The following is a 23,102-nucleotide window of genomic DNA, read 5'->3' on the forward strand; positions in this document are numbered from 1 at the left end:
ATGGGCTCTGACCCCTCTGCCTATTGGAGTAGTTTCCTTTTCTCAAGGATAGACTCTGCTGGCTGCCCTAAAATATGACAATGGCATCTACAAATGTCAAGAACCACAATGGCTTAGAAGGTCTGATAATTAGCTCCATCTCCAAAGTATCAATCTATAAACAACACATGTATGCTTCCAGTAACTAGAATGTCTCTATCATCCAGGACATCCATTTCCTGGGTCAAGCTGCCCTGGAAGCTGAATTATTAATTGGATTTATCAGTTGGAAGTTTGTTTGTATAAAAGGGATTGGATTTGTAACAAAGAAGTCTTTTCAGTTATTTAATCCAGGCTCTGGTGAAACCTGATGGTAAGACAGCAGCAGTGACTAAAATAACCCATCCTCTAACAGTTGCTTGCCAAACTCTTGCTCTCTGACCAAAATTATCAGGCTCCAAGGAGACATGCTTTTCACCTTTTGAAAAATGTTTTAGTGAAAGGCACCCTCTGTTAGACAACAGAGTATATGAAAAGCAATCAATGTATGGTTGTAATTGTTTTTATGTAATTGTTTTGATGTAATCTTTCCAAATTATTGCAACTTCCTCTTCTTCCACCTTTTCTTTACTATGTTGGCCCTTCTTTTAAGCATTTGGTTTTCCAAATCACCTATGTTCAGCAATTTAATAAAAATATCAAAAATTAAATTGTGTTTTCTTTAAAGTACAATAATGGAACTTTCACCCTCTTATTTGGAAGGGAACCAATTTAAAATCTAATAGAAAATTGTCACAGTCTGATAAAATGTTAAGATTGGGTGCTCCTGGTGTTGATCTTAATAATTACAGGATTACCAAAGACCTCATCATGAGCCTCCTGAGGGCAGGAATTAGTCTTTGTCATGAGTCCTTCTTCCAGATACAGTATGATCCACTTGGTAGGTCATGCATAAATATATTAACGGATTGAATTTTAATCAGAATTCTAATAGATGGTCACTTATTGTTTAATAATAAATGTCTTTCTAATGAACAGTCCTTGCCTGATAAAGAACACGAAGCAACATTTTTCAAAAATAGTACCCTCTTCCTACAGCATAGGAGAAAAATAGTACTTGTGTAGGTTTGTTGGTTTAAATTCTCATTAAATGAGGACATATAATGAGACAATGTAACAGGGATGCCTTGAAGTTCACCGAATTAGAATTGGGCAATCATTTGAGACTGCTTCCTTAATAGTAAAATAAAATTATTACTACCTGCCCCCATCTCTCACACGATTGCTGCTAACCCATGGGATGTTTAAGGCTTTAAAAACTGTAAAAAGTACATTACTGCTTTACAGTGGAATTTATATGTTAACTTAATGTCAATTCTTACAGCCGGCACTTTTATGGCTATCGGCCTCATTAAAGCCCACATTTCTACTAAAGCCCACAACATACAACAAAAAAAATGATTTAAACTAAGATTGTGTTCTCCTAATTGTGTCTGGAGGCCATCAACGAGTGACTGGGAAACTCTGTCCTTCTCAGCGGGGGTCGATGTGTCCCCCCCAAGCCCTGTCTTCCCGCACCAAGGCGTGTGAGAGAGGAAAATGTCCCAACTTAACATCTTAGGGTGCTCCACCCACCCACTTAACATCTTAGGGTGCCACACCCACCCAACACTTTCAAGCAGTAAGTGACCCAAGACAGCGTCTCCCCCGTCCCTTCCAGCGACCCCCAAATCCCAGTCACTTGGACCCAGCGACTCCCCTCCCCCATCCTCCCGGGAGCGCGGCGGACGGCAGGGAGGTCCGCGCCCCGGACGGTTGCGGGGGAGGGGGGTGTCCCCGAGCGGGTGGCGGGACCTGCAGCCGGTTAGGGTCCGCGGGCGGCGCGGCCGTTGGGAAGGGAAGGTGGGAGGGGAAGACTCCAGCTCCCGGCAGCCATCGCTCCCACAGCCGACGCGCGTGGCGGCGCTGCCCGCTGGGACTCGTAGTGCGGTTCGGGTAGGAGAAAGGGGCAGCCACGGCGGCTCCCTCCACGCATCTTTCGGAAACCGCGGCCGCAGGGGGAGGGGGTGTCCATGCCAGCACCCCCTCCCCCAGGGGTCCGGCGTCCCTCAGGGCGAGAACTAGCGGATTAGGGAGAGCCCCACCGCGGATCCAGCACGTGGGGGGGATGGGGGTTGGCACTGTGGAACCCGGAAGCCGTGTGCGCCGCCCACCGCCGCGGTGACGGGTTAACGCTCGTCCGGGTGGAGGTGGGGGCGGGACTCGCCCGAGGACAGCCCGCGAGCCGCCGTCAGCCCTCCGCCGCCGCCACCACCACCACCACCGCCGCCACCGCTGCCGCGCCGCGCTGCGCTGAGCTGCGCAACGCGGACCCCGCCCCCGGCCGTGGCGCGTGCGCAGAAGTCCCGCCCCTCCCTAGTCCCACCCCCCACACCCGCAACTGCGGCCGCCACCACCTCTCCCTTCCTCTCTGCTCTTTCCTCCTCCTGCTTTCTCTTCCCTCCGCCTCCTCCGGCGCTGACGCTCGCGTAGGGCCCTGGCGTCAGACGCGCGGGGCGGGGCGAGTGCGGCGGGGGGTATAAGTAGAGGGTGCAGGAGGCGGTGCTTCCCCTTCTCCCCGGCGGTTAGTGCTGAGAGTGCGGAGTGTGTGCTCCGGGCTCGGAACACACATTTATTATTAAAAAATCCAAAAAAAATCTAAAAAAATCCTTTAAAAAACCCAAAAAAAAATTTACAAAAAATCCGCGTCTCCCCCGCCGGAGACTTTTATTTTTTTTCCTTCCTCCTCTTTTATAAAATAACCCGGTGAAGCAGCCGAGACCGACCCGCCCGCCCGCGGCCCCGCAGCAGCTCCAAGAAGAAACCCAGAGACCAAGGCCTTCCCGCCCGTCCGCCCGCCCGGCACCGCCAGCCTCTCTCCCAGCCAGCAGCCGGCCACCCCGCGGCAGCAGCGAAAGCGACCCGGCTCTGCGGCCGTTGAGTAGTCGTCGATTCCGGTTGATTTTTGTCCCTCTGCGCTCGCCCCCGCTCCCCTCCCCCCGGCTCCGGCCCCGGGCCCCAGCACTCGCTCTCCTCTCACGGAAAGGTCGCGGCCTGTGGCCCTGCGGGCAGCCGTGCCGAGATGAACCCCAGCGCCCCCAGCTACCCCATGGCCTCGCTCTACGTGGGGGATCTACACCCCGACGTGACCGAGGCGATGCTCTACGAGAAGTTCAGCCCGGCCGGGCCCATCCTCTCCATCCGGGTCTGCAGGGACATGATCACCCGCCGCTCCTTGGGCTACGCGTATGTGAACTTCCAGCAGCCGGCGGACGGTGAGAGGCAGGCCCGGAGGCCGGCGAGCGAGCGGGAGGGCGGCCATAAGGCGCGGGCGGCACGGAAGGGCCGCTAGGCCGGCGGGCCCGGGGCGGGGGGGCGGCAGGGCATGTCAGCGCCCCCCCCCACACCCGGCCGGGACCGGCAGGGAGAGGATCGGGCTCTGGGACCTCCGGCCGGGTCGCCAGAAACTGCGATCTCTGGGGCCAGCGGGGACCGCGCAGCCGGCAGTCGCATGCTGCCCAGCCACTTCCTCCTTTGCGACCATTTTCTCGTCCTCAGTCGCTCTCAAACTTTAGGGGTGACGACGCGTGGGGAGGGTGGGTGAGATTCGCTCCTTCCACTGCGCTCCCGCCAGAAGCTGCGGCGTTGCGGGGCGCCGAGGCCCCCTGCCCGGGTAGTAGGTGGCGGCACTCCCCACCGTCCAGGGCTCTCTGGCCGGCGCCCCGGCCTCGGGAGGAAGTGCGATGCGGTGCTCGGAAAACACCACGTGTTGAACCCTGTAACCTCACAGGCCCGAGGCCTGCTCCTGCGAAATGGCCCGATCCTCCTGGGTCAGGGAGCCACAAGGCCTTCGGATAAAGTTTTAGGGTGCCGTGTGGTGTGGGGAGACCTCGGTCCCGCGACCCCATTTTTTAGTAACGCATCATGCTGGCTGACGGACTCGGGAAGGCAGACTAGACCAATGACACGTGCGTGCCGGGGTTTTCCCCCGCGTGAGCCTTTGCTCTGCCGGCGCCAGCAGGGTGATGGGAGGAAGGGATGTGGATGAAGACCCCCTTTGAAGGCGAGTGTGCTCGGGCAACTTAGACCATATAGTAAAGACCTTTTAAAGATGAAGTTAGAACTTAGTGTGATGATGCTGACAGTTCAGTCTATTATGTATGTATGTATGTATTACACGTACAGACACTTTTTAAAAGTCACGCCTGTGGTTTTCAGAGGTTTTTCTTTAAAAAAATACGTTAGCTAATTTTGGCCCTAACTGTTCCTTAGTGTAGCTACTTTGGACTGTGCCATTATATACTTAATCTGTACATTCAGGTGACTAAAGGTTCTCTTATTTTAAAAGTGGTTCAGAATATCCATGAAATCTTGAATGATTTCAGTACAAGAGCACATTTACATTTTCGTTTGAAACAGTTCCACAGAAAACAAGATTCGAGAAACAGGTCTATGGCCTGATGAGTTGCCAGGATCAATTGACTTAGGAAGACAGCTTCAGTTTTCACTTTTTGCCCTTCAAGTATTCTAAAATATGAGTTGACCAATTTTTCGGTGACTAAAGTTGATATTAAGATTTTAGTTGGGCAGGATATGCTGAGCAGTACTAACCAAAAGTTACAAAACTACACTGCAGGTTTTTTGCCCTGTAAACATTCACTTCAGATATCATTTCTTAACAATTCTCAACTCTGGGCAGTGTCACTTGGTAGAACTAGGAAAGATGACTTTAGGTGAAGTAATCACAACCTGAAGAGTTGGTAGGAATTGTAGAGGCTGTAAAGTGGTAACTTTTGAAGGTTTTATTCTAAATAAGTTTAACATCTTTAAGTCTGTCCCCTTAAGCAGTCTTTTAATTCCTTAGAATCAGAAAGGTTGAACTTCATGTTGCCATGGTTACAGTACACTAAATATTGCCATTTTATGCCAGTAAGAAATACTACAACTTTTCAAAATAACTTTTTTTTCCTTTACTTGGTTTATATTTAGTAGGCAATCTACTTTTTGCTGGTTTAATTTTTCATTTTATTTTTTGCTGGTACTGGCCTTGAACTCAGCCTGGGCCTCCCCCTGAGCATTTTTGCCCAAGGTTAGTGCTTTACCACAGCTCTGGCTTTTTTGGTTCCTAATTGGAGATGAGAGTTTCAAGGACTCCTGCCCATGCTGGCTTTTGATCCTCAGATCTTATAGACTCTTTAAGTAGCAATCCTTAACTGCATGAGCCACTGGCTGCTGCCATGAAAAATATTTTTAATTTATTTCTACATCATTGGATTTGGAATAGCTTTCAGAAGTGAACAGTATTCAGGTTAATAGGAAAAGGTGACTCATTCAAAAGAAACTCAAGCATAGTCAGCTTAAAAAACACCAGGGGAGCTGAGTAGGTGTGGCCACTGTGGTGGTTAATTGATAGTAAGCTGACACCTGATTATCACTATATTCTAGAAACTGGAATTTTCATTTATAAAAAGAATTGGCTAGAAATTTTGTCTTGTTGATAACTTTACCAGTTGCATTAGTGTGGAATATGTTGAAATTGTTTCAGGAATTGAAATAGATGGCTTTTCCCTTTTGAGACATATAAAAGTATTACTTTTTTCAGTTTTAGTAACTTGTTAAACCAGTGATCTAAGCTAATATTAGTTTGTCAGAGCATTAAAAGTGAACTTACTGGTACACCTAGTTTTTTAGTTCAGTGTTTACTTCACAGCTAAATATGTCCATTCTTAACATTAACTTTATTATGTGATATTAGGAAGTTATACCATGAAAATTTCCCCTAATAATTCACGAACTTTGTTAGTGAAGTGAACTAGTTTTTATATGATGTTAGCAGTGATAAACAATGAAGTGACCTTGGTCAAATGGCCAGGAAGCTGCTTTCAGCTTGCCAATAATCTGTTAGTCTTTTGTTATTGCTCATTAAACAGGCTGTATGTGAAGGAACTTGGGGTGTCTGTAGACTAGAACACAAAGATACTTTTAACTTTGGCAATTAAGGGAGACATACTGTTTGAGAAAATACAAGCAATATGCATCCTTATGGGGCTTCATTATAGAGTAAGTTGTCAGTTAAGATTTCGAAGTAGTATTCACCCAAACTCTGAAAAATGTCTTTTTTTTTTTTCTTTAAACAGCGGAGCGTGCTTTGGACACCATGAATTTTGATGTTATAAAGGGCAAGCCAGTACGCATCATGTGGTCTCAGCGTGATCCATCACTTCGTAAAAGTGGAGTGGGCAACATATTCATTAAAAATTTGGACAAATCCATTGATAATAAAGCACTGTATGATACATTTTCTGCTTTTGGTAACATCCTTTCATGTAAGGTAAGCAAAAATGTGGCAGGTATATATTTGTATTGTTTAGCTGCTTTTAGTTTAGTCTTTAAAATGACAACTATGCAGTAAGTGCCTATCTTTTTTTTCCCAAATATTCAGGGCCAGGTAGTTAATAAATTGGTGCCAGCCACTGGAAGAATGCTAAATCTATAGCAAATAATGAGTGGGTATGTTTGTCTTCTCCTTTAGGTGGTTTGTGATGAAAATGGTTCCAAGGGCTATGGATTTGTACATTTTGAGACACAAGAAGCAGCTGAAAGAGCTATTGAAAAAATGAATGGGATGCTTCTAAATGATCGCAAAGTGTAAGTATAATTCCAAATCCATTCATTATAAATTATTATACTTGTGTTCCTAATGGATACAGCTAGAAAATTAATAAGCCACAATGGATAGGCTTCATAATTATATTTTCTCCATATTCATTTTTACATACATATTAAACTTAATCTAATTCAAATTAAACATTGTTCAACATTCAGAGCAAAGAAGAAAACAAGGTTAAGCAGGGCTATAGACAACCTTTTTCAAAGTAAATGAATCAAAGAACCACGGATAAACTTTGCTAAGCAAAATTAAATTCACCCATTATATTTTTCATGAATCTGGGTGAATTCGACTTTTACATGTTATGATAAATGTGCTGGCTAAAACCTAATGTTCCAAATTCAGAGACTACACCTACATGGCTGTACTGGTGGTAGTGCTGCAATTTATTTATTGAGAGGACATAAAAATGAAACAGATTTCCTGAGATAACATACTTTGTTCGTCATGGGGCTTGAACTCCCTAAGCTCTTCAGCTCAAGTCTGGCTCTCTACCACATGAGCCATAGTGCCACTTCCAGTTTTCTGGTGGTTAATTGGAGATAAGAGCCTCAGACGTTCCTGCCCGGGATGGCTTTGAACCGCAATCCTCAGATCTCAGCCTCCCGAGTATCTAAGATTACAGGCAGGAGCCACTGGTACCTGCTTGACCAAAATTATCAGTGGATTTCTCTTTACTAGGCAAATTTCACACCTGGTCATTTTATACAGATTAGATTTAGTTTTTTTTATAAGGTACCTGTGTTATTCTTCATACTGTTCCCATAAATCACTATATCATGTATTAGAATTCTGTCATTTTTGTGATGAAGCAAAGGCTTTAAATATGTAAGAAGAGTCATACTAGTGTACAAGAAAATTAGTAACTTCAGTAATGGATAATCTTGCATGGCAGACATGGTATACATAAATCTGTTATCCTACTAACATGAGCATGTGGGAGATTGAAGTAGGATCTCAGATTGGGTCAGCCTGTAGCTAGGCTGCATAGCCAGAGTATCTCAGATAGTTCATCTTCAAAATAAGGGAAATGATGCAGATCATTCAGTTTGAGCTCCTAACCTGAAACTCTTGAGTACCACCAGTGATTAAAGTAGATTAAGGAGCATGTTTCAGATTAAGACTGTGTGTGCAACCAATGTAATCTCTGTTCAAGCATTTTGGGTAGGAATTATTTCACCTGTAATTCACAGTTGAAATGCTTACTACCATTTTTAAAAACAAAACAAAACACCCAACACTTGGAAAATACACTCATAAAAACTGATTTATTGCATAATGATGGTGGTGATCTTGAAAATAGTTTTGACTGTAATCTTAAAATCATCTATATTCTTTTTGAAGGGTGAATTTTTTGCAACAAAGTTGCAGCATTATAAGAGCAAAACGTATCTGCAGCAAAATATACTCCCATTGAGAGGATTTACAAAACTAATAGCATGAAGGGTGGAAAAAGAAAGCAAAACCATAGTTATCTTAATGTTTCTGAACAGATAGAGATATAAGTCAATTATGATATGTGTGGGATTGTGGAAGACACATCAATTTCCTTTGTATATTGCAGTGTTCTATGACATTACTGTTATATTAGGGGGGAATTAAGTTTTTTTTCAAGTTATGATGTTAATACTGTAGTTATGCCAAGCCTTTTATATGCTGGAGTACAGAAGAATAAGGAAGTTTGAATTCCTGTTTTAGGAAATGGCAAGTAAAGTGAAAGCCACAGCAGTGATGAAACTTATATTTAGTAAAAAATACTCTTGCACTGTGATTGTGCTTAAGAGGTTTACTATTTATCTGGTTGGTATTTTCATATCTTAAAGGAAAGCCCTATTTCTATTTTACTGTATTCTTTTAAATGTACTAAAAATTTCTCAATTATGAAATCATATCACTTCAACCAATATGAACCTTATAGGATATAGCCTAATGTTATGGTCCTTACATATTTCTATTTATTAGATTTGTTGGACGATTTAAGTCTCGTAAGGAACGAGAAGCAGAACTTGGAGCTAGGGCAAAAGAATTCACCAATGTTTACATCAAGAATTTTGGAGAAGACATGGATGATGAGCGCCTTAAGGAACTCTTTGGCAAGTTTGGTAATGTGTCTGAATTAAATTTCTACAATTGAAGTTCTGAATTAATTGCTCATAGTTTAATTTTGGCTAGTACTTCATACTTTAAAAAAAGATGAGATGAGAATTACATGATACTTAATGCTTGAATTAAGCTAAACTGCAAAGTATCATGTAAATAGAACCCCTCATACTAGGGCATGAAAATTTGTTTTGCTACATTAAGATACTCATAGATCCCATTTCATCAGAAGCATGAATCTGACTCAGCAAGGTAGCCAACTTCATGGTAATTGTCCAGTCTTACTAGCATCATATTAGGCAATTTAAAATCAGGACTTTGAAAGAAGCCAAAGATCCTGATTTTCCAGTGCTAGTTCCTTGGAATGATCTTTTTTAAAAATCCATGGGCTTTAAAATGTTTTTCCCTTTTTTTCCAAAGTAACTTTTATTAAACCTGAATGAAGCTAACCTCTAGAGGTGAAAGATTAACAGATCAAAAGTAAACTACATTTATTGGGGATTTTGCCTTACCTTGCCCTTCCTTTGCTTTTCCTCTAACAAAAGTGGCTTTTTCTTTTGTGAGAACTTTAAATAATTGAATTTTTTTCACTATGATATTATGCCATTTTGAACCTTAAAGCAAGCAAAACAAAAAACAACCACAATTTGCACAAAGATAATGTTAGGAAAATGAGCGAGGTCATGTTTCGGTGTTCTAATGCCAAATTCTCTTGACTGCAGCCTTCTAAAGTTGTATTTTGTTAACTCATTAATCCTACATGCTGAGTTGATCACACCAGTATGTGATTCTGTCTGATACTTTATTTCCGTTACTTATGGTAGTGTTTTGAAATATTGCATTAGGCATATTAAAAAAATTATCTGCCCACATACCTTCTACATTTTCTTTAGTGTAACCATTTTTCTGCCACTTGGATGAGATAAATGTTTTACCTCCTCTTTGAGGGTGGTTTTTATTTTGCAGGAGGTCCAGCCTCCAGTCCCTATTCAAAAGCAATATAGGCCAAGGAAGGCTTTAGAGATTATTTTTTAATTCTTACATCAAGAAAATCCAACTGTTGGTTACAAAAACAACTCTTAAAAGCTAAGAATAAAACTTCCGTATAGCATTTTAAAATGGTAGAGAGTCTCCTAGGGAGTATGAAGTGTTTGCTTTCTTAGTGTAAAAGAACCTTGAAAGAGAAAAAGCCTAAAGCCTGGGAGGCTTGCAGAATTCTCTGGAGGCTTGGAATTGTTTCATACCATTTACTCCTCCCTGCCCCCCCCCCAGCTTTGTTTTTATATGTTGAAATGTGCAAACTAAATGTCTGGAATAACTGAATTTAAATATGTTTTAGGACCTGCCTTAAGTGTGAAAGTAATGACTGATGAAAGTGGGAAATCCAAAGGATTTGGATTTGTAAGCTTTGAAAGGCATGAAGATGCACAGAAAGTAAGCCTTAAATAAAAGCAATTCGATGTGGTGCAGTCTTTATTCTTCAATAAGGGGGAGGGGCAGAAAATTGAACTGAGATTTATTTATATATGTACCAGTGGATATTGGACATACTGATCTATTTCACTAGTTTATATTTTATGTATTAGATTTAAAGTATAAAATGGGATCCTATGTTGTTACCAGATTCATGGATTTTGAAATGACTTTTAGCTCTTGTAATTTAACAAAGTTTCCTTACTGTTGAAGAAATTAACTTATATTTATTATTGCAAGTTACTAATGAAATTTTTGTGATTTCTATAAAGGCTGTGGATGAGATGAACGGAAAGGAGCTCAATGGAAAACAAATTTACGTTGGTCGAGCTCAGAAAAAAGTGGAGCGACAGACAGAACTGAAGCGCAAATTTGAGCAGATGAAGCAAGATAGGATCACCAGATACCAGGTTCCTTTTTAATTGAACAAGTAAATTAGGCAGGGATGTGGAGACCTATTTTACATTTTTTTCAGTTACTGCCAGGTAACTGAGGATTTGAAAGTGGGAAAGAAGAAACATAGGAGGTATACTCAGGTACCACTGATTTTCTTTTTTCCTTTTCAATAGCTTTTCTTTATTCTTCTTAGGGTGTTAACCTTTATGTGAAAAATCTTGATGATGGTATTGATGATGAACGTCTCCGGAAAGAGTTTTCTCCATTTGGTACAATCACTAGTGCAAAGGTAAAAGCATGATTTTGTATGGTTTTTGTTAGTGTTTTCGTTTGGACAGGTTTTGAACTTGCTAAGAATGTGCTCTACCACCACTTCAGCCACATTTCTAGCCTTTTTGGCTTGAACTTTTTCAAATACAGATTTGTGTCCAGGCCAAGCCAGCCTCAAAGCACAGTCTTAATTATTATTACTCTTCCCACATAATGGAGTTGATGTACATGTTCCACCATGCCCAACTTTTATTCGTTGAGATGAGGTCTGTCTTTAATAGTTTTCTCTTCCAGAGTACCAATTCTATTCAGTTATTTTTCAGAAGTCAAAATTTTGCCTCTTTTGAAGTAGATATTGCAGCCTAATGGTTTGCTTTTGTGCAAATGTTTTAACTCTTTTAATCTTACCTACAGTAGGCTGCATTCGTGTTTTAAAAAATTTAGGCAGTGCTTGCCTCCTATACATGAGGCCCTGGGATCAATTCCCCAGCACCACATATACAGAAAATGGCCAGAAGTGGCGCTGTGGCTCAAGTGGCAGAGTGCTAGCCTTGAGCAAAAAGAAGCCAGGGACAGTGCTCAGGCCCTGAGTCCAAGCCCCAGGACTGGCAAAAAAAGAAAAAAAAATTTTAGTTGGAGGCACCTTATTGGAGAGCTATAGTTTTTATTACTATAATCCGAATTTGGTTTTTTGTTGTTATGGTTATTGTTTTCTTTGTTTGTTCTGCCAGTCCTGGGGCTTGAACTCTGGCCTGGCCACTGTCCCTGAGTTTCTTTTGCTCAAGGTTAGCACCCTTACTCAGTCACAGCGCCCCTTCTGGCTTTTCTGTTTATGTGGTACTGAGGAATGGAACCCAGGGTTTTTAATGCATGCTAAGCAAGCATTCTACTATTAAGCCACATTCCCAGCTCAATTTCTCTCATCGTGAATCTAGATTTCTAGAGTTTGGATTGCTGGTAGTGGTATATTTAAAATGAAAGTTAACAATTAAAATTGTCCCAAAAGGGTTAGACAAATCTCCATTGGTCTTAAGGGATTTGTCAATTGAGAAGGTGATATCCCATCTCTAATTTTTTTAATGTAATGATGTATTACTATTGCATTTTCTCTGCATATTTTTGTATGTATTGGTTTAGGAGAGCATTTGATCTTTTGTTTTATTTTGCAAATATTTTTTCTGACATTACCACAAATGAGTACTGCAAATCTAGGATTGAGTTAAATACATAAAATATTGATGCTGAAGGAATCTTGAGCCTTTACTTGTAGCTCTCTTGTTTGGCTAAGAAAATGTACGCTTGTATTTTGACCTTAGTACTTGAACATAAGGGAAGAATTGATGAACTCAAGAGGTTGGTACAAAAATGAGTCTTAAGAATTTAGTAGTTGATTCTGGGGCTTTGGCTACAAATGGAGTAATGCCCTCCCCTTTAAAAAAATATTTAAGTAGTTGTACAGAGGAGTTGCTTTTCAGCAGAGCAGATTGTGAATACAGTGCCTCTAGATAAATGTCACCCCTTTTAACAACAGTCTCACCGACATGCCCTCTCTTTGTTACTGTTTCTTCCTTGCATTTATTTTTCTTTTAATAGGTTATGATGGAAGGTGGTCGAAGCAAAGGGTTTGGGTTTGTATGTTTCTCCTCTCCAGAAGAAGCCACTAAAGCAGTTACAGAAATGAATGGTAGAATTGTGGCCACAAAGCCACTCTATGTAGCTTTAGCTCAGCGCAAAGAAGAGCGCCAAGCTCACCTCACTAACCAGTATATGCAGAGAATGGCAAGTGTACGAGCTGTGCCCAACCCTGTAATCAACCCCTACCAGCCAGCACCTCCTTCAGGTTACTTCATGGCAGCTATCCCACAGGTACATTTATTTTTCTGTATTGCTGATATATTTTATGCATTACAAGTGAGTTAGGATAGATTGGAAAACAATGCTTCAGGGTTAGGAGGGTTTGGTAATTGTTTTGTGGAGATTAGAGCATATAACTAGTTGTTAGGTTTTGTTGTTGTTGTTTTATTTTTTAATCTAAGGCTAACAGATTTTCTATTTGCTTTCTTTCTTCAGACTCAGAACCGTGCTGCATACTATCCTCCTAGCCAAATTGCTCAACTAAGACCAAGTCCTCGCTGGACTGCTCAGGGTGCCAGACCTCATCGTAAGCCTTTGAATTAAAATTGTAAATTAGATAGAAAGTGTGCATACAGAAAATGAGCTGCTTATTTCCATGCTGTGTTAGTTGTTAGTCTTCTAAATTTGTGGTTTTGAATTGTGGTGTTTTTGGTTTCTGAGCTAGAATATATACTTGTCTGGCTTTAAACTTCTGCCTTACCCTCCCCAGTGCTGGGACCCCAGGTGTGCATCAATTACCACACTCTCCTTGTTTTGCTTCAAGTGTTTTTTCCATTTTTAATGAGGTAGTCGTGTCTGTCTTGGTTTGATTTTGATTTATGAAGATTTTGGCAGTGAATCTAACCCTTTGTATTGCTTTCGGCAGTAGTTTTTAAAAGATACTGCATTCAGTCACTCACACAGTTTAGGTCTTAGGTTCATGGCTTTTTTGTTTGTGGCACTAAGGTTTGAATCCCTCCTTGTATTTGCAACTCAAGCACTATTGCTTGACCAAAGTAGTGCCCAGCCTTTTCATCATTTTTGTTTTGTTCAATTCTTTTTCAGCTAGCATCTTAAGAGTTTTGCCTGGGGCCAGCCTCAGTCATTCTGTTCACATCTGGAGGCTTGCTACCACCATGCCTGCCTTGTATTGGTATGGGAGCTCAATAAGTTTTCCCCTGGTCTGGCCTGGGCAAACCACTGTACTCAACCAGGGTCCCATTTTAGGACTGGAACTCTGCTGGATTATGGGAGCACTTGAGATTTCATTGTTTCATATCTCAGCTATTAAGTATTGTCATTGTATGAGTTAGTGTTTTTATTTAGTAAGGCTTTTAGCTGATTAATGTGAGAAAGCAGCAGGCTTGAAATGCAGCTTTAAGTTTTATGTTTGGTTCCTTTTAACCTGCTGTGCAAATGTGAGCTCTGGAAAAGGAAGGAGTATGATGTTTTCACTCAGACTCTGGTTAATGTTCGTATCTTTAAATATAGCATTCCAAAATATGCCCGGTGCTATCCGCCCAGCCGCTCCTAGACCACCATTTAGTACTATGAGACCAGCTTCTTCACAGGTTCCACGAGTCATGTCCACACAGCGTGTTGGTGAGTCTTTTACCCTTTCTGCATATATGATCTTCAGTTTGAAATAGCCCGATAAGCATTTTTAAATGTCTTTTTTTTTAAGCTAACACATCAACACAAACAATGGGTCCACGTCCTGCAGCTGCTGCTGCAGCAGCCACTCCTGCTGTCCGCACCGTTCCCCAGTATAAATATGCTGCAGGAGTCCGCAATCCTCAGCAACATCTTAATGCACAGCCACAAGTTACCATGCAACAGGTAGTGTGCTCATTTCTTTATAAAAACGGTAGCTTGGGGCTGGGAATATGGCCTAGTGGTAAAGTGCTCGCCTCATATACATGAAGCCCTGTGTGCAATTCCTCAGCACCACATACATAGAAAAGGCTGGAAGTGGTGCTGTGGCTCAAGTGGCAGAGTGCTGGCCTTGAGCAAAAAGAAGCCAGGGACAGTGCTCAGGCCCTGAGTTCAAGCCCCAGGACTGGCAAAAAAAAAAAAACCCAAAAGCTTGAAATTTAAAGGGTATTTCTTGTTATAGGAGCTTGATATTATCTGCAACAATTTGGTAGTTGATAAGCATGTGTAAAAATGTTTCATTTCTTACATACTCTAAGAAATTAGACATTGAGCAGTCCCTATCCTTGTGTAATGTCTTGAGGATTTTGTTGTTCAGCATAGGTATATAGGAAAATGTTAGAAAATAATTGATAATATCAGAATGATTAATACTCTGGGTGTAAAACATGGAATCTATTAAATGTGGTTATACATACTTGAACATGTATTAATAGATACCTTATTCTGTATGTGTACTTCTCAGCTTGAAATCATCTTTGGGTGGTATTTTTTATTAGATCTTTGATTGTCCACTGGTGGCTATTTGCATATGATACTACTTTTCCTGTTTTATATCTAGCCTGCTGTTCATGTACAAGGTCAGGAACCTTTGACTGCTTCCATGTTGGCATCTGCCCCCCCTCAAGAGCAAAAGCAAATGTTGGGTAGGTATCTTTTTTACCACCTTGTCAGCTACAGAGGCTAGAAAGTACAAAGATCATTTAGACTCTGAACCTAAATGTGATAGGCTAGGGCACAGCCCAGAAAAACCAGTTAGAAAATGTGTTGATGGTAGATTAAGGTAGTAGTGGGCATTACTTTATGGGCTTTGCTCCATGTTTTGAACAAGGAAGTTGAAGATAACTTTTGACTTTGTTTGGGGTAAAGATTTACCAATTAACTGATATTGACAAACTGCCAGGATATAATTTCATTGTAGCAGATTTTTCCCATTAAAAGTGAGGAAAACAATGGTAGGATTATGGGCTAACACAAATACTATACTAGATGAAAAAGTAAAAACCTTTGTTTAATATGGTTAAGTGCTATGCATAATTTTTTGCTTGAAGGAGTTTTTTAATGTCTTGTTCATAGGTGAAAGGCTATTTCCTCTTATCCAAGCCATGCACCCTACTCTTGCTGGTAAAATCACTGGCATGTTGTTGGAGATAGATAATTCAGAATTACTTCATATGCTTGAGTCTCCAGAGTCTCTGCGTTCTAAGGTAGTATAAGTTTGTTACTTGTCTACTTGCCTCTTAATCTGTTTCTTATGCTTGCCTTTTTTATTGTGTTTCTTTTTTTGTGATGATGGGGATTGAACCCAAGGGCTGTGAGTATATCAGACAAGCTTTCTGTGTTCTTTCTGCATTACATCCCTAGTCAACCAGTTTTTATATCCTGAGTTTATCTCAAGCCAATAAGCTTCTTACAGGAGTTTGTCTATAAAGCACTTATAATGCTATGTACAAAGCACTAGGAGCTTTATAAAGATTATAAGTAAATTTTCACAACAAGTTGTACTTAGACCCAGTTTTGTAGATAGGAATCTGAAGCATCACTTGTAGATGGCAGAGACCTGTATTGAAATCTATTGAGTTTGGCTTTGCACCTTGATGGAAGGATGAGAGTTCGTCTTGGGTGGAAATTGGAACTTTGTCATTGAAAACAATTTTTGATCACTCCTTTTCTAAGCTGGTTTGTTACTTGCCTCCTATAGGTTGATGAAGCTGTAGCTGTACTACAAGCCCACCAAGCTAAAGAGGCTGCCCAGAAAGCAGTCAACAGTGCCACTGGTGTTCCAACTGTTTAAAAAGTGAGTTTCCTTCTTTGGATCATCGCTTTCAACTTGCTTCTCCATCTTTTTAAGTTTGCTCAAGATGCTTTGAAACATAAGAAAGCAATAATTCAATTTGAAAGTAATTTAAATACATCGCTACTACAGAGTGGTAGACATAAGGATAAACCACTTACTACCTTTGTATTGACTAGCATATTTAAATAACAGCACTTTCAGATTTTATATAATAGTTCTTTTTTGTGGGCATTGGCTTAAAGTATACTGCCTTTCTTGGTTGAATAGCAGCTTCCTCAGTTGCCCTTAGGCCCCTGCCTCACTGTCTTTATTCCAAGAAACAAGATAATATAGCTGTACAGTCAGGTAGAGACAGGAATCAGAATCAGGAATGAATTTTAGAGGACAAGGTAGGAAATAAAATGGGTTTTGTGGGCCATGTATCAGTTGGGCTTATTCTGCCCTGATGTCACAGTGCAGAAGCAGCCATAGATACATATGAAGAAATAAGTGTTAACCAGATGCTCGTGGCTCACTCCTATAATCCTAGCTACTTCAAGGGCTGAGATCTGAAGATCCCATTTCCAAGCCAGCACAGGTAGAAAAGTTTGAGATTCTCTATCACTAATTTACCAGCAAAAAAATGGAGGGTGGAGCAATTGTTCACTAGAAGATGAAAACATGAGGTCCCGAGCTAAGCCCCCAGTATTACCATATAAAGAAAAAAGTCAAAGAAGTATGGCCCTGTTGGAGTAAAACTTGCCAAAAATATTAAGCAAACTGCTAAGGATCTTAATCTTCAATTGATAAGTGCCCGTATTGATCTTAACTCTTTTCCTCTTCTTTTTTTTTTTTTTTACATCTACAGATTGATCAGGGACCATGAAAAGAAACTCGTGCTTCACCGAAGAAAAATATCTAAACATCGAAAAACTTAAATATTATGAAAAAAACATTGCAAAATATAAAATAAATAAAAAAAGGAAAGGAAACTTTGAACCTTATGTACCGAGCAAATGCCAGGTCTAGCAAACAGTGCTAGTCCTAGATTACTTGATTTAAAAACAACAAAAAAACCTACAAAAAAATAGTAAAATATAAAAACAAATTAATGTTTTATAGACCCTGGGAAAAAGAATTTTCAGCAAAGTACAAAAATTTAAAGCATTCCTTTCTTTAATTTTGTAATTCTTTACTGTGGAATAGCTCAGGATGTCAGTTCTAAGTAACAGAATTGATAACTGTGCGAGGAAACGTAATTTGGATTATAAAATTCTTGCTTTAATAAAATTCCTTAAACAGTGCATGGTTATGCTTTTATTTTTTAAATGCTTTTGGTAATGGGCATGTCCAAAGATGTAATATCTTAACATTCCGTGTAGGTGCCTTATGCCATTCTGTTTGAAGTTAAGCCAGTATTGACTGTTGAGGTGTATGTGTGTACACCATGGGCCAGTACCAGGGCGTGACCTCTGCCTCCTGGGTTTTTTTGTTGTATGGTTTTGCTGATTCATTGGAGATAGAGGCTTGAGTTTTCTTCCCTGGCTAGGTTGGAATGGTCTTCAGAACACAGTGTGCTGAGTAATAGATTTATGGGCATGAGCACTGAAGGTTATATCACAGAAGATGTGGAGCTTCAGCCCTTACTTGGCTGTGATTTTTTTTTTTGGGGGGGGGGGGCAGTCCTGGAGCTTAGACTCAGGGCCTGAGCACTGTCCCTGGCTTCTTTTTGCTCATTATGTAGTGTTGAGGAATTAACCCAGGGCTTTGTGTATGCTAGGCAAGCATCTTACCCCTAAGCCACATTCCCAGCCTATTGGCTGCAATTTTTTTTAAAGCAGTAGTTTTTAAATATTAGAGAAAAAGCTGCAGATAATTAATGTCAGAAAGCCAGCAGTAGTTAACCAAAGGGGGCTGATAATGTGGTTTGGGCGTTTTTTGTTGAGGTACTCTGCAGTTAACCTAAATTGCAGACCTCTGCCTTACTGAAATGTCATTAGTTGAATAGTTGGTCATAATTGAACATTAGTGCCCAAATATTGTTACAAGTAAAGATGTAAAGGTTCTATCTTGAGAATAGATTTAGATTAAGCTTCAAGCCCAGAACATTTGCATGGGATTAATATCCTAAACATAATATAGAAAATAATGGTGTGATTCTAAATTCCAAACCATCTCATACACTATTAGCCTAGAACCTCTCTTGCATGATCATCTCCTGTTGATGCTAGAATTTGTGTTTGGGATCCACTTCAAGTAAAGCCTTGACAAGACCATTGATAGCCCTTCCTGTATGGTAAAGCCTTGTCATGCTCTGTACCTTAGGATAGCTTTTTTTTTTTCAGTTCATGTTTTATACTCTGTTCTGTGTCTGAAATCTGTACCCAGTAGGTTTTCTGGTTATTTTCTGTTTGCTCCTATCATAGACATAACTGGACACAATGGGTTAAAACAATTTCTTTGGCTCCCTGAAAGATTTTCTTGATAATGTAAGTTTTACGGTTTTTAAAAAGGGCAAAGTTTAGTTTGAGCCACTTAGAATTCTTTTTTTTCTTTTTGCCAGTCCTGGAGCTTGAATTGGGGGCCTGAGCACTTCCTTGGCTTCTTTTTGCTCAAGGCTCAAGCACTCTGCCACTTGAGCCCACAGCACCACTTATCACACTAAATGTATCCCTCTCATGATCTTAATGCCATGTTTACATTTTATAGTGGCTGGCAAGAGTAGTACAGAAGTGCTATCTGTTGCTATGCACAGGAAAGATGTGATGTGCTTTTATGGAGGAAATGCTGGTAAGCTTCCTGGACGAAGGCTAGTGCTATTGAAGATAAGTGTGGATATATATGCTAAGACTCATCAATTGTCAGGCTTGAGCGATTCTTAACATTTCCCGTCAGGGCACTGACTCAGCCTGCTCAATCTGAGTTCATAAAAACTACTATGAATAATAGTTGCCTGGTGATAGCTGTTAATACCTAGTTCATAGTCTACAATGGTTTCTTTTGTGCTAGAGAATTTCCAAGGATTTGAGGGTGAAAAGCAGAATAAGACAACTGACATTTATTGGACCATTACATGCCTTATAAAGTATATGTAATGTGACATAACTTGCAAGTTACTAGCCAAGTGACTTACAGATACTAGATATAGAAGGGCTAATTAGAAACAATCTAGAATGTTCTTTTCTTCTTAGACTTGTAATGACAAAAGTAAGCATAAAGTGTATTTATAGTAGACCATTAATTACTCCTTTCCCTCCAGGTTAAACTAAGACCACAAATTACAGATACTATGGAGAGTACTTTGAACTTTTATTCTTTTGATAAAGATCAATTTCCTCAAGTTATTTGCTTGCAGGAAGTCTATATGACTTTTGAAGAGGTTCTGATACATTTAGTGAGTACTAAACTAGGTCTCATTGAAGCAAAATGAAACCATAAATTTTACTTAGGTAAGAAGCAGCATGGGTACAGTTGGTTAGTATGCTGGCAACAGCAGTTTCACAGAAGTCTTGACTCCCTTTTACTCCCCCTGTTGTAAATAAAGCCTGGTTCGGTTTTCTCAGATGTTGCTGTCTTTTCAACAAAATTGCATGTGCTTATGCAACCATGTGGCTGAGTTACAGCATGGCCTGATTTTAGGGTGGGTGTTACCCTTTATTGGATCATCATTGTAGCAAATTTGGGGTAACATTATACAAAGGTAGATAAAACATGAACTAACTCAATCTTCAAGGAAGGAGAAGGATGCTTGTACTTTTCAGGAAGACCACAGAGCATATCCATTGATAAAGTATATGTGCATAAATGAACAGATGATTGGTTATAAGGTTTTGTTACTAGACTTACCTCCATGGAAAAAATATGTAGTATATGGAACCTTTTTATTATCCTGATTTTCAAGTTTTCAACTGAATGTGTCAGCCTTATACTCAACTCTTCTTAGCCCCTGAATTTAAATCAATATAATTTTGTCCCTTGACCAAAAGCTAGATTTTGTGCTAAATACACATCCTTTTTTGTTTTTGTTGCCAATCCTGGCACTTGAACTCAGGGCCTAAGCACTGTCCCCGGCTTCTTTTTACTCAAGGCTAGGCCTCTTGCGCCACCACGCCACTTCTGGCTTTTTCTTTATATGTGATACTTGGGGAACCCAGGGCTTCATGTATACGAGGAAAGGACTTTACCACTAGGCCATATTCCCAGCCCTCCTTTTAATTTTTGTTTTATTTTGTTTTGTTTTTTACCAGTCCGGGGCTTGAACTCAGGGCCTGAGCACTGTCCTTGGCTTTTTGCTCAAAGCTAGCACTCTACCATTTGAGCCACGGCATCACTTCCAGCTTTTTCTGTTTATGTGGCGCTGAGGAATCGAACCCAGGGCTTCATGTATACAAGGCGAGCACTTTACCACTAAGCCATATTCCCAGCCATCCTTTTAATTTTTAACCTAACTTTGTACTTGTAAATAATCTGTAAATGGTGACAATTGTGAACTCTAGGTGGTGACCATCAATGAAAATTGTCTAAGCTCTTGTGGAATGTTTAGACAGTGGTCCCTCGGGCTCCTGTGTAGAGCCATAGTTCTTAAGGTGGCAGATGTGTAGTTTGAAAAGTTATACAAATGACTATATTAGGCCACATACATGTTGAGCAAGGTTCTCTTTGGTTAGTGCTGAGGATTGAACCCAGCCTTGAACATGCTAGGGTGAGCTCTATTTTATTCAAGCTACTCCCAACCCTGAAGTGAGCTCTGCATTCTCCATGAGCCTGTCTTATTGCAATTGTCCTATAAGATCGGTTCAGTAATGTACTGTACAGATGAGGTAGTTGAAGCTTCAAGAAGTGATTGCCCATAGCCAATACTAAGTGGACAAGGACGGGTTTGAACTGGCCTGTAGGACTCCAGAGTTCCTCCCCTTAGGCTTTCTGTAAGTTACACCAAGGTAATTTACCTAGGAGGTATGAAAGAGTAGTCTCAAAAACTCAGGCCACTTTTAGCATGAGGGACAGGGAGACAGCAGTTTTTATGTTTCTCAGAGCATGCACTAATAAGGTAAAGCGATGCTTTTCTGTTGCATACTCTGAGGCAGTCAAGAGGATAAAAGGGTCCTTGCTTAGAAGAAAACATTTTAACCAGGTTGGGCGTGAAATTCTAAGAGTATTTTTCTTCATCTGAGTGTCTTGAGCTACCTGGGAACAAACTTACTGATACTATCATTCTGGATTCTTTTAAAACTTTTTAGTTTTCAGTTTTTATAAAGATCCATGGAGGGCTGGGAATATGGCCTAGTGGCAAGAGTGCTAGCCTCGTATACATGAGGCCCTGGGTTCAATTCCCCAGTACCACATATACAGAAAACGGCCAGAAGTGGCGCTGTGGCTCAAGTGGCAGAGTGCTAGCCTTGAGTAAAACGAAGCCAGGGACAGTGCTCAGGCCCTGAGGCAAGCTCCAGGAATGGAAAAAAAAAAAAAGATCCATGGAGTGGCCCTGTGTTGCACTTCTGTGCCAAATAGAAAGATGTCCTTTTCTCCACAGCTATTTAAAAATGTCGAATGACATGCTAATTGCTGCTGCTGAAGAATAAAGTCCCAACAAATGGGGAATGTTTTCAGCCTGGTCTAGAACTCCTAGCTCTCTGACTCCAGGGGCTGTGCTATTGACTTTTAGCTTAAATCTATTATTTCTCTTCCTTCTTATACAGACTGGTTTTATTTTGGTATTTATTAATTAAAACTAACTTTAGAGTTTTGAGTATTTGAACTTAACCTCTCATCTTACTGCAGTTAAAGATAATATGTATTTTGTAGTGTGTGAGTATAAACCTAGATCCTGTCCTAGTTTTCCCTTAGACAGTGTACTTGTGGAAAGGATATTCTTTATCATGTAAACATAGCTAGCAGAAGACAGCACTATAAACAAGCTACACTTGGGAGTATTTCCTCTTAATATCTTTGAAGCACGGCAATTTGAGAACATCAGCCTTTCTATTGGGGTTAGGTTTCGGTTTTAAGAACTTTTTTGTTGTTGTTGTTGTTGTTTTTTGCCAGTCCTGGGCCTTGGACTCAGAGTCTGAGCACTGTCCCTGGCTTCTTTTTGCTCAAGGCTAGCACTCTGCCACTTGAGCCACAGCACCACTTCTGGCTGTTTTTTATATATGTGGTGCTGGGGAATCAAACCATGGCTTCATGTATGCGAGTCAAGCACTCTTGCCACTAGGCCATATTCCCAGCTAGGTTTTTTGCTTTGGTTTTTTTGTTTTGGTCAGCACCACATATATAGAAAAGAGCCAGAAGTGGCACTGTGGCTCAAGTGGTAGAGTGTTAGCCTTGAGCAAAAAGAAGTCAGGGACAGTGCTTAGGCCCTGAGTTCAAGCCCCAGGACTGGCAAAAAAGTTCCTTTTTGCCTTCTCCAGTCATGCCTCAGAGGTAAACAGTCTATTGTACTTTAGACTTCATAATAAATAAATTCATAAAATATGGGTTTATGTGCATACCTTCTTTGTCCTGTTCTGTCTGATTCACCCACATCTTGTATAGGAGCAGTTAACATTTACAATGTAGTATGTCATGTATGAATATATCATGACATCCATTCTATTGTGGCAGGAAACTTGAGGATTTAGTTACCAGTTAAAAAAAAATACCAAGCTTGTGACTAGGTGTTAAGAGCAGGATATTATGTGCTGTGGTGATAATTGCTGTGTTACAGCCACTAGAAGCTACAGCTTTCTCTTTTTTTCCTCTATTTTTATTTTTTTTCTTATTTATTGTCAAAGTGATGTACAGAGAAGTTACAGTTTCATACGTTAGGCCTTGGGTACATTTCTTGTACTGTTTGTTACCTCCTCCCTCATC

At 40.7% G+C, this 23,102-nt stretch overlaps 1 protein-coding gene across 1 annotated transcript; it reads left to right on the forward strand.

Annotated features, from left to right (window-relative positions):
* Nucleotides 1-2,576: 2,576 nt before the first annotated feature.
* Nucleotides 2,577-17,554, forward strand: Pabpc1 (poly(A) binding protein cytoplasmic 1). Its single transcript, XM_048358695.1, has 15 exons — nt 2,577-3,293; nt 6,156-6,349; nt 6,551-6,666; nt 8,651-8,790; nt 10,128-10,222; nt 10,534-10,671; nt 10,851-10,946; nt 12,521-12,793; nt 12,998-13,088; nt 14,033-14,143; nt 14,226-14,380; nt 15,036-15,120; nt 15,551-15,681; nt 16,176-16,271; nt 17,119-17,554. The coding sequence occupies exons 1-14, from the start codon at nt 3,101-3,103 to the stop codon at nt 16,266-16,268; spliced, it is 1,911 nt and encodes a 636-aa protein (XP_048214652.1). The 5' UTR covers nt 2,577-3,100; the 3' UTR covers nt 16,269-16,271; nt 17,119-17,554.
* The last annotated feature ends 5,548 nt before the right edge of the window (nt 17,555-23,102 follow it).

This window comes from Perognathus longimembris, chromosome 12, assembly GCF_023159225.1.
Source record: "Perognathus longimembris pacificus isolate PPM17 chromosome 12, ASM2315922v1, whole genome shotgun sequence".
NCBI lineage: Eukaryota > Metazoa > Chordata > Mammalia > Rodentia > Heteromyidae > Perognathus > Perognathus longimembris.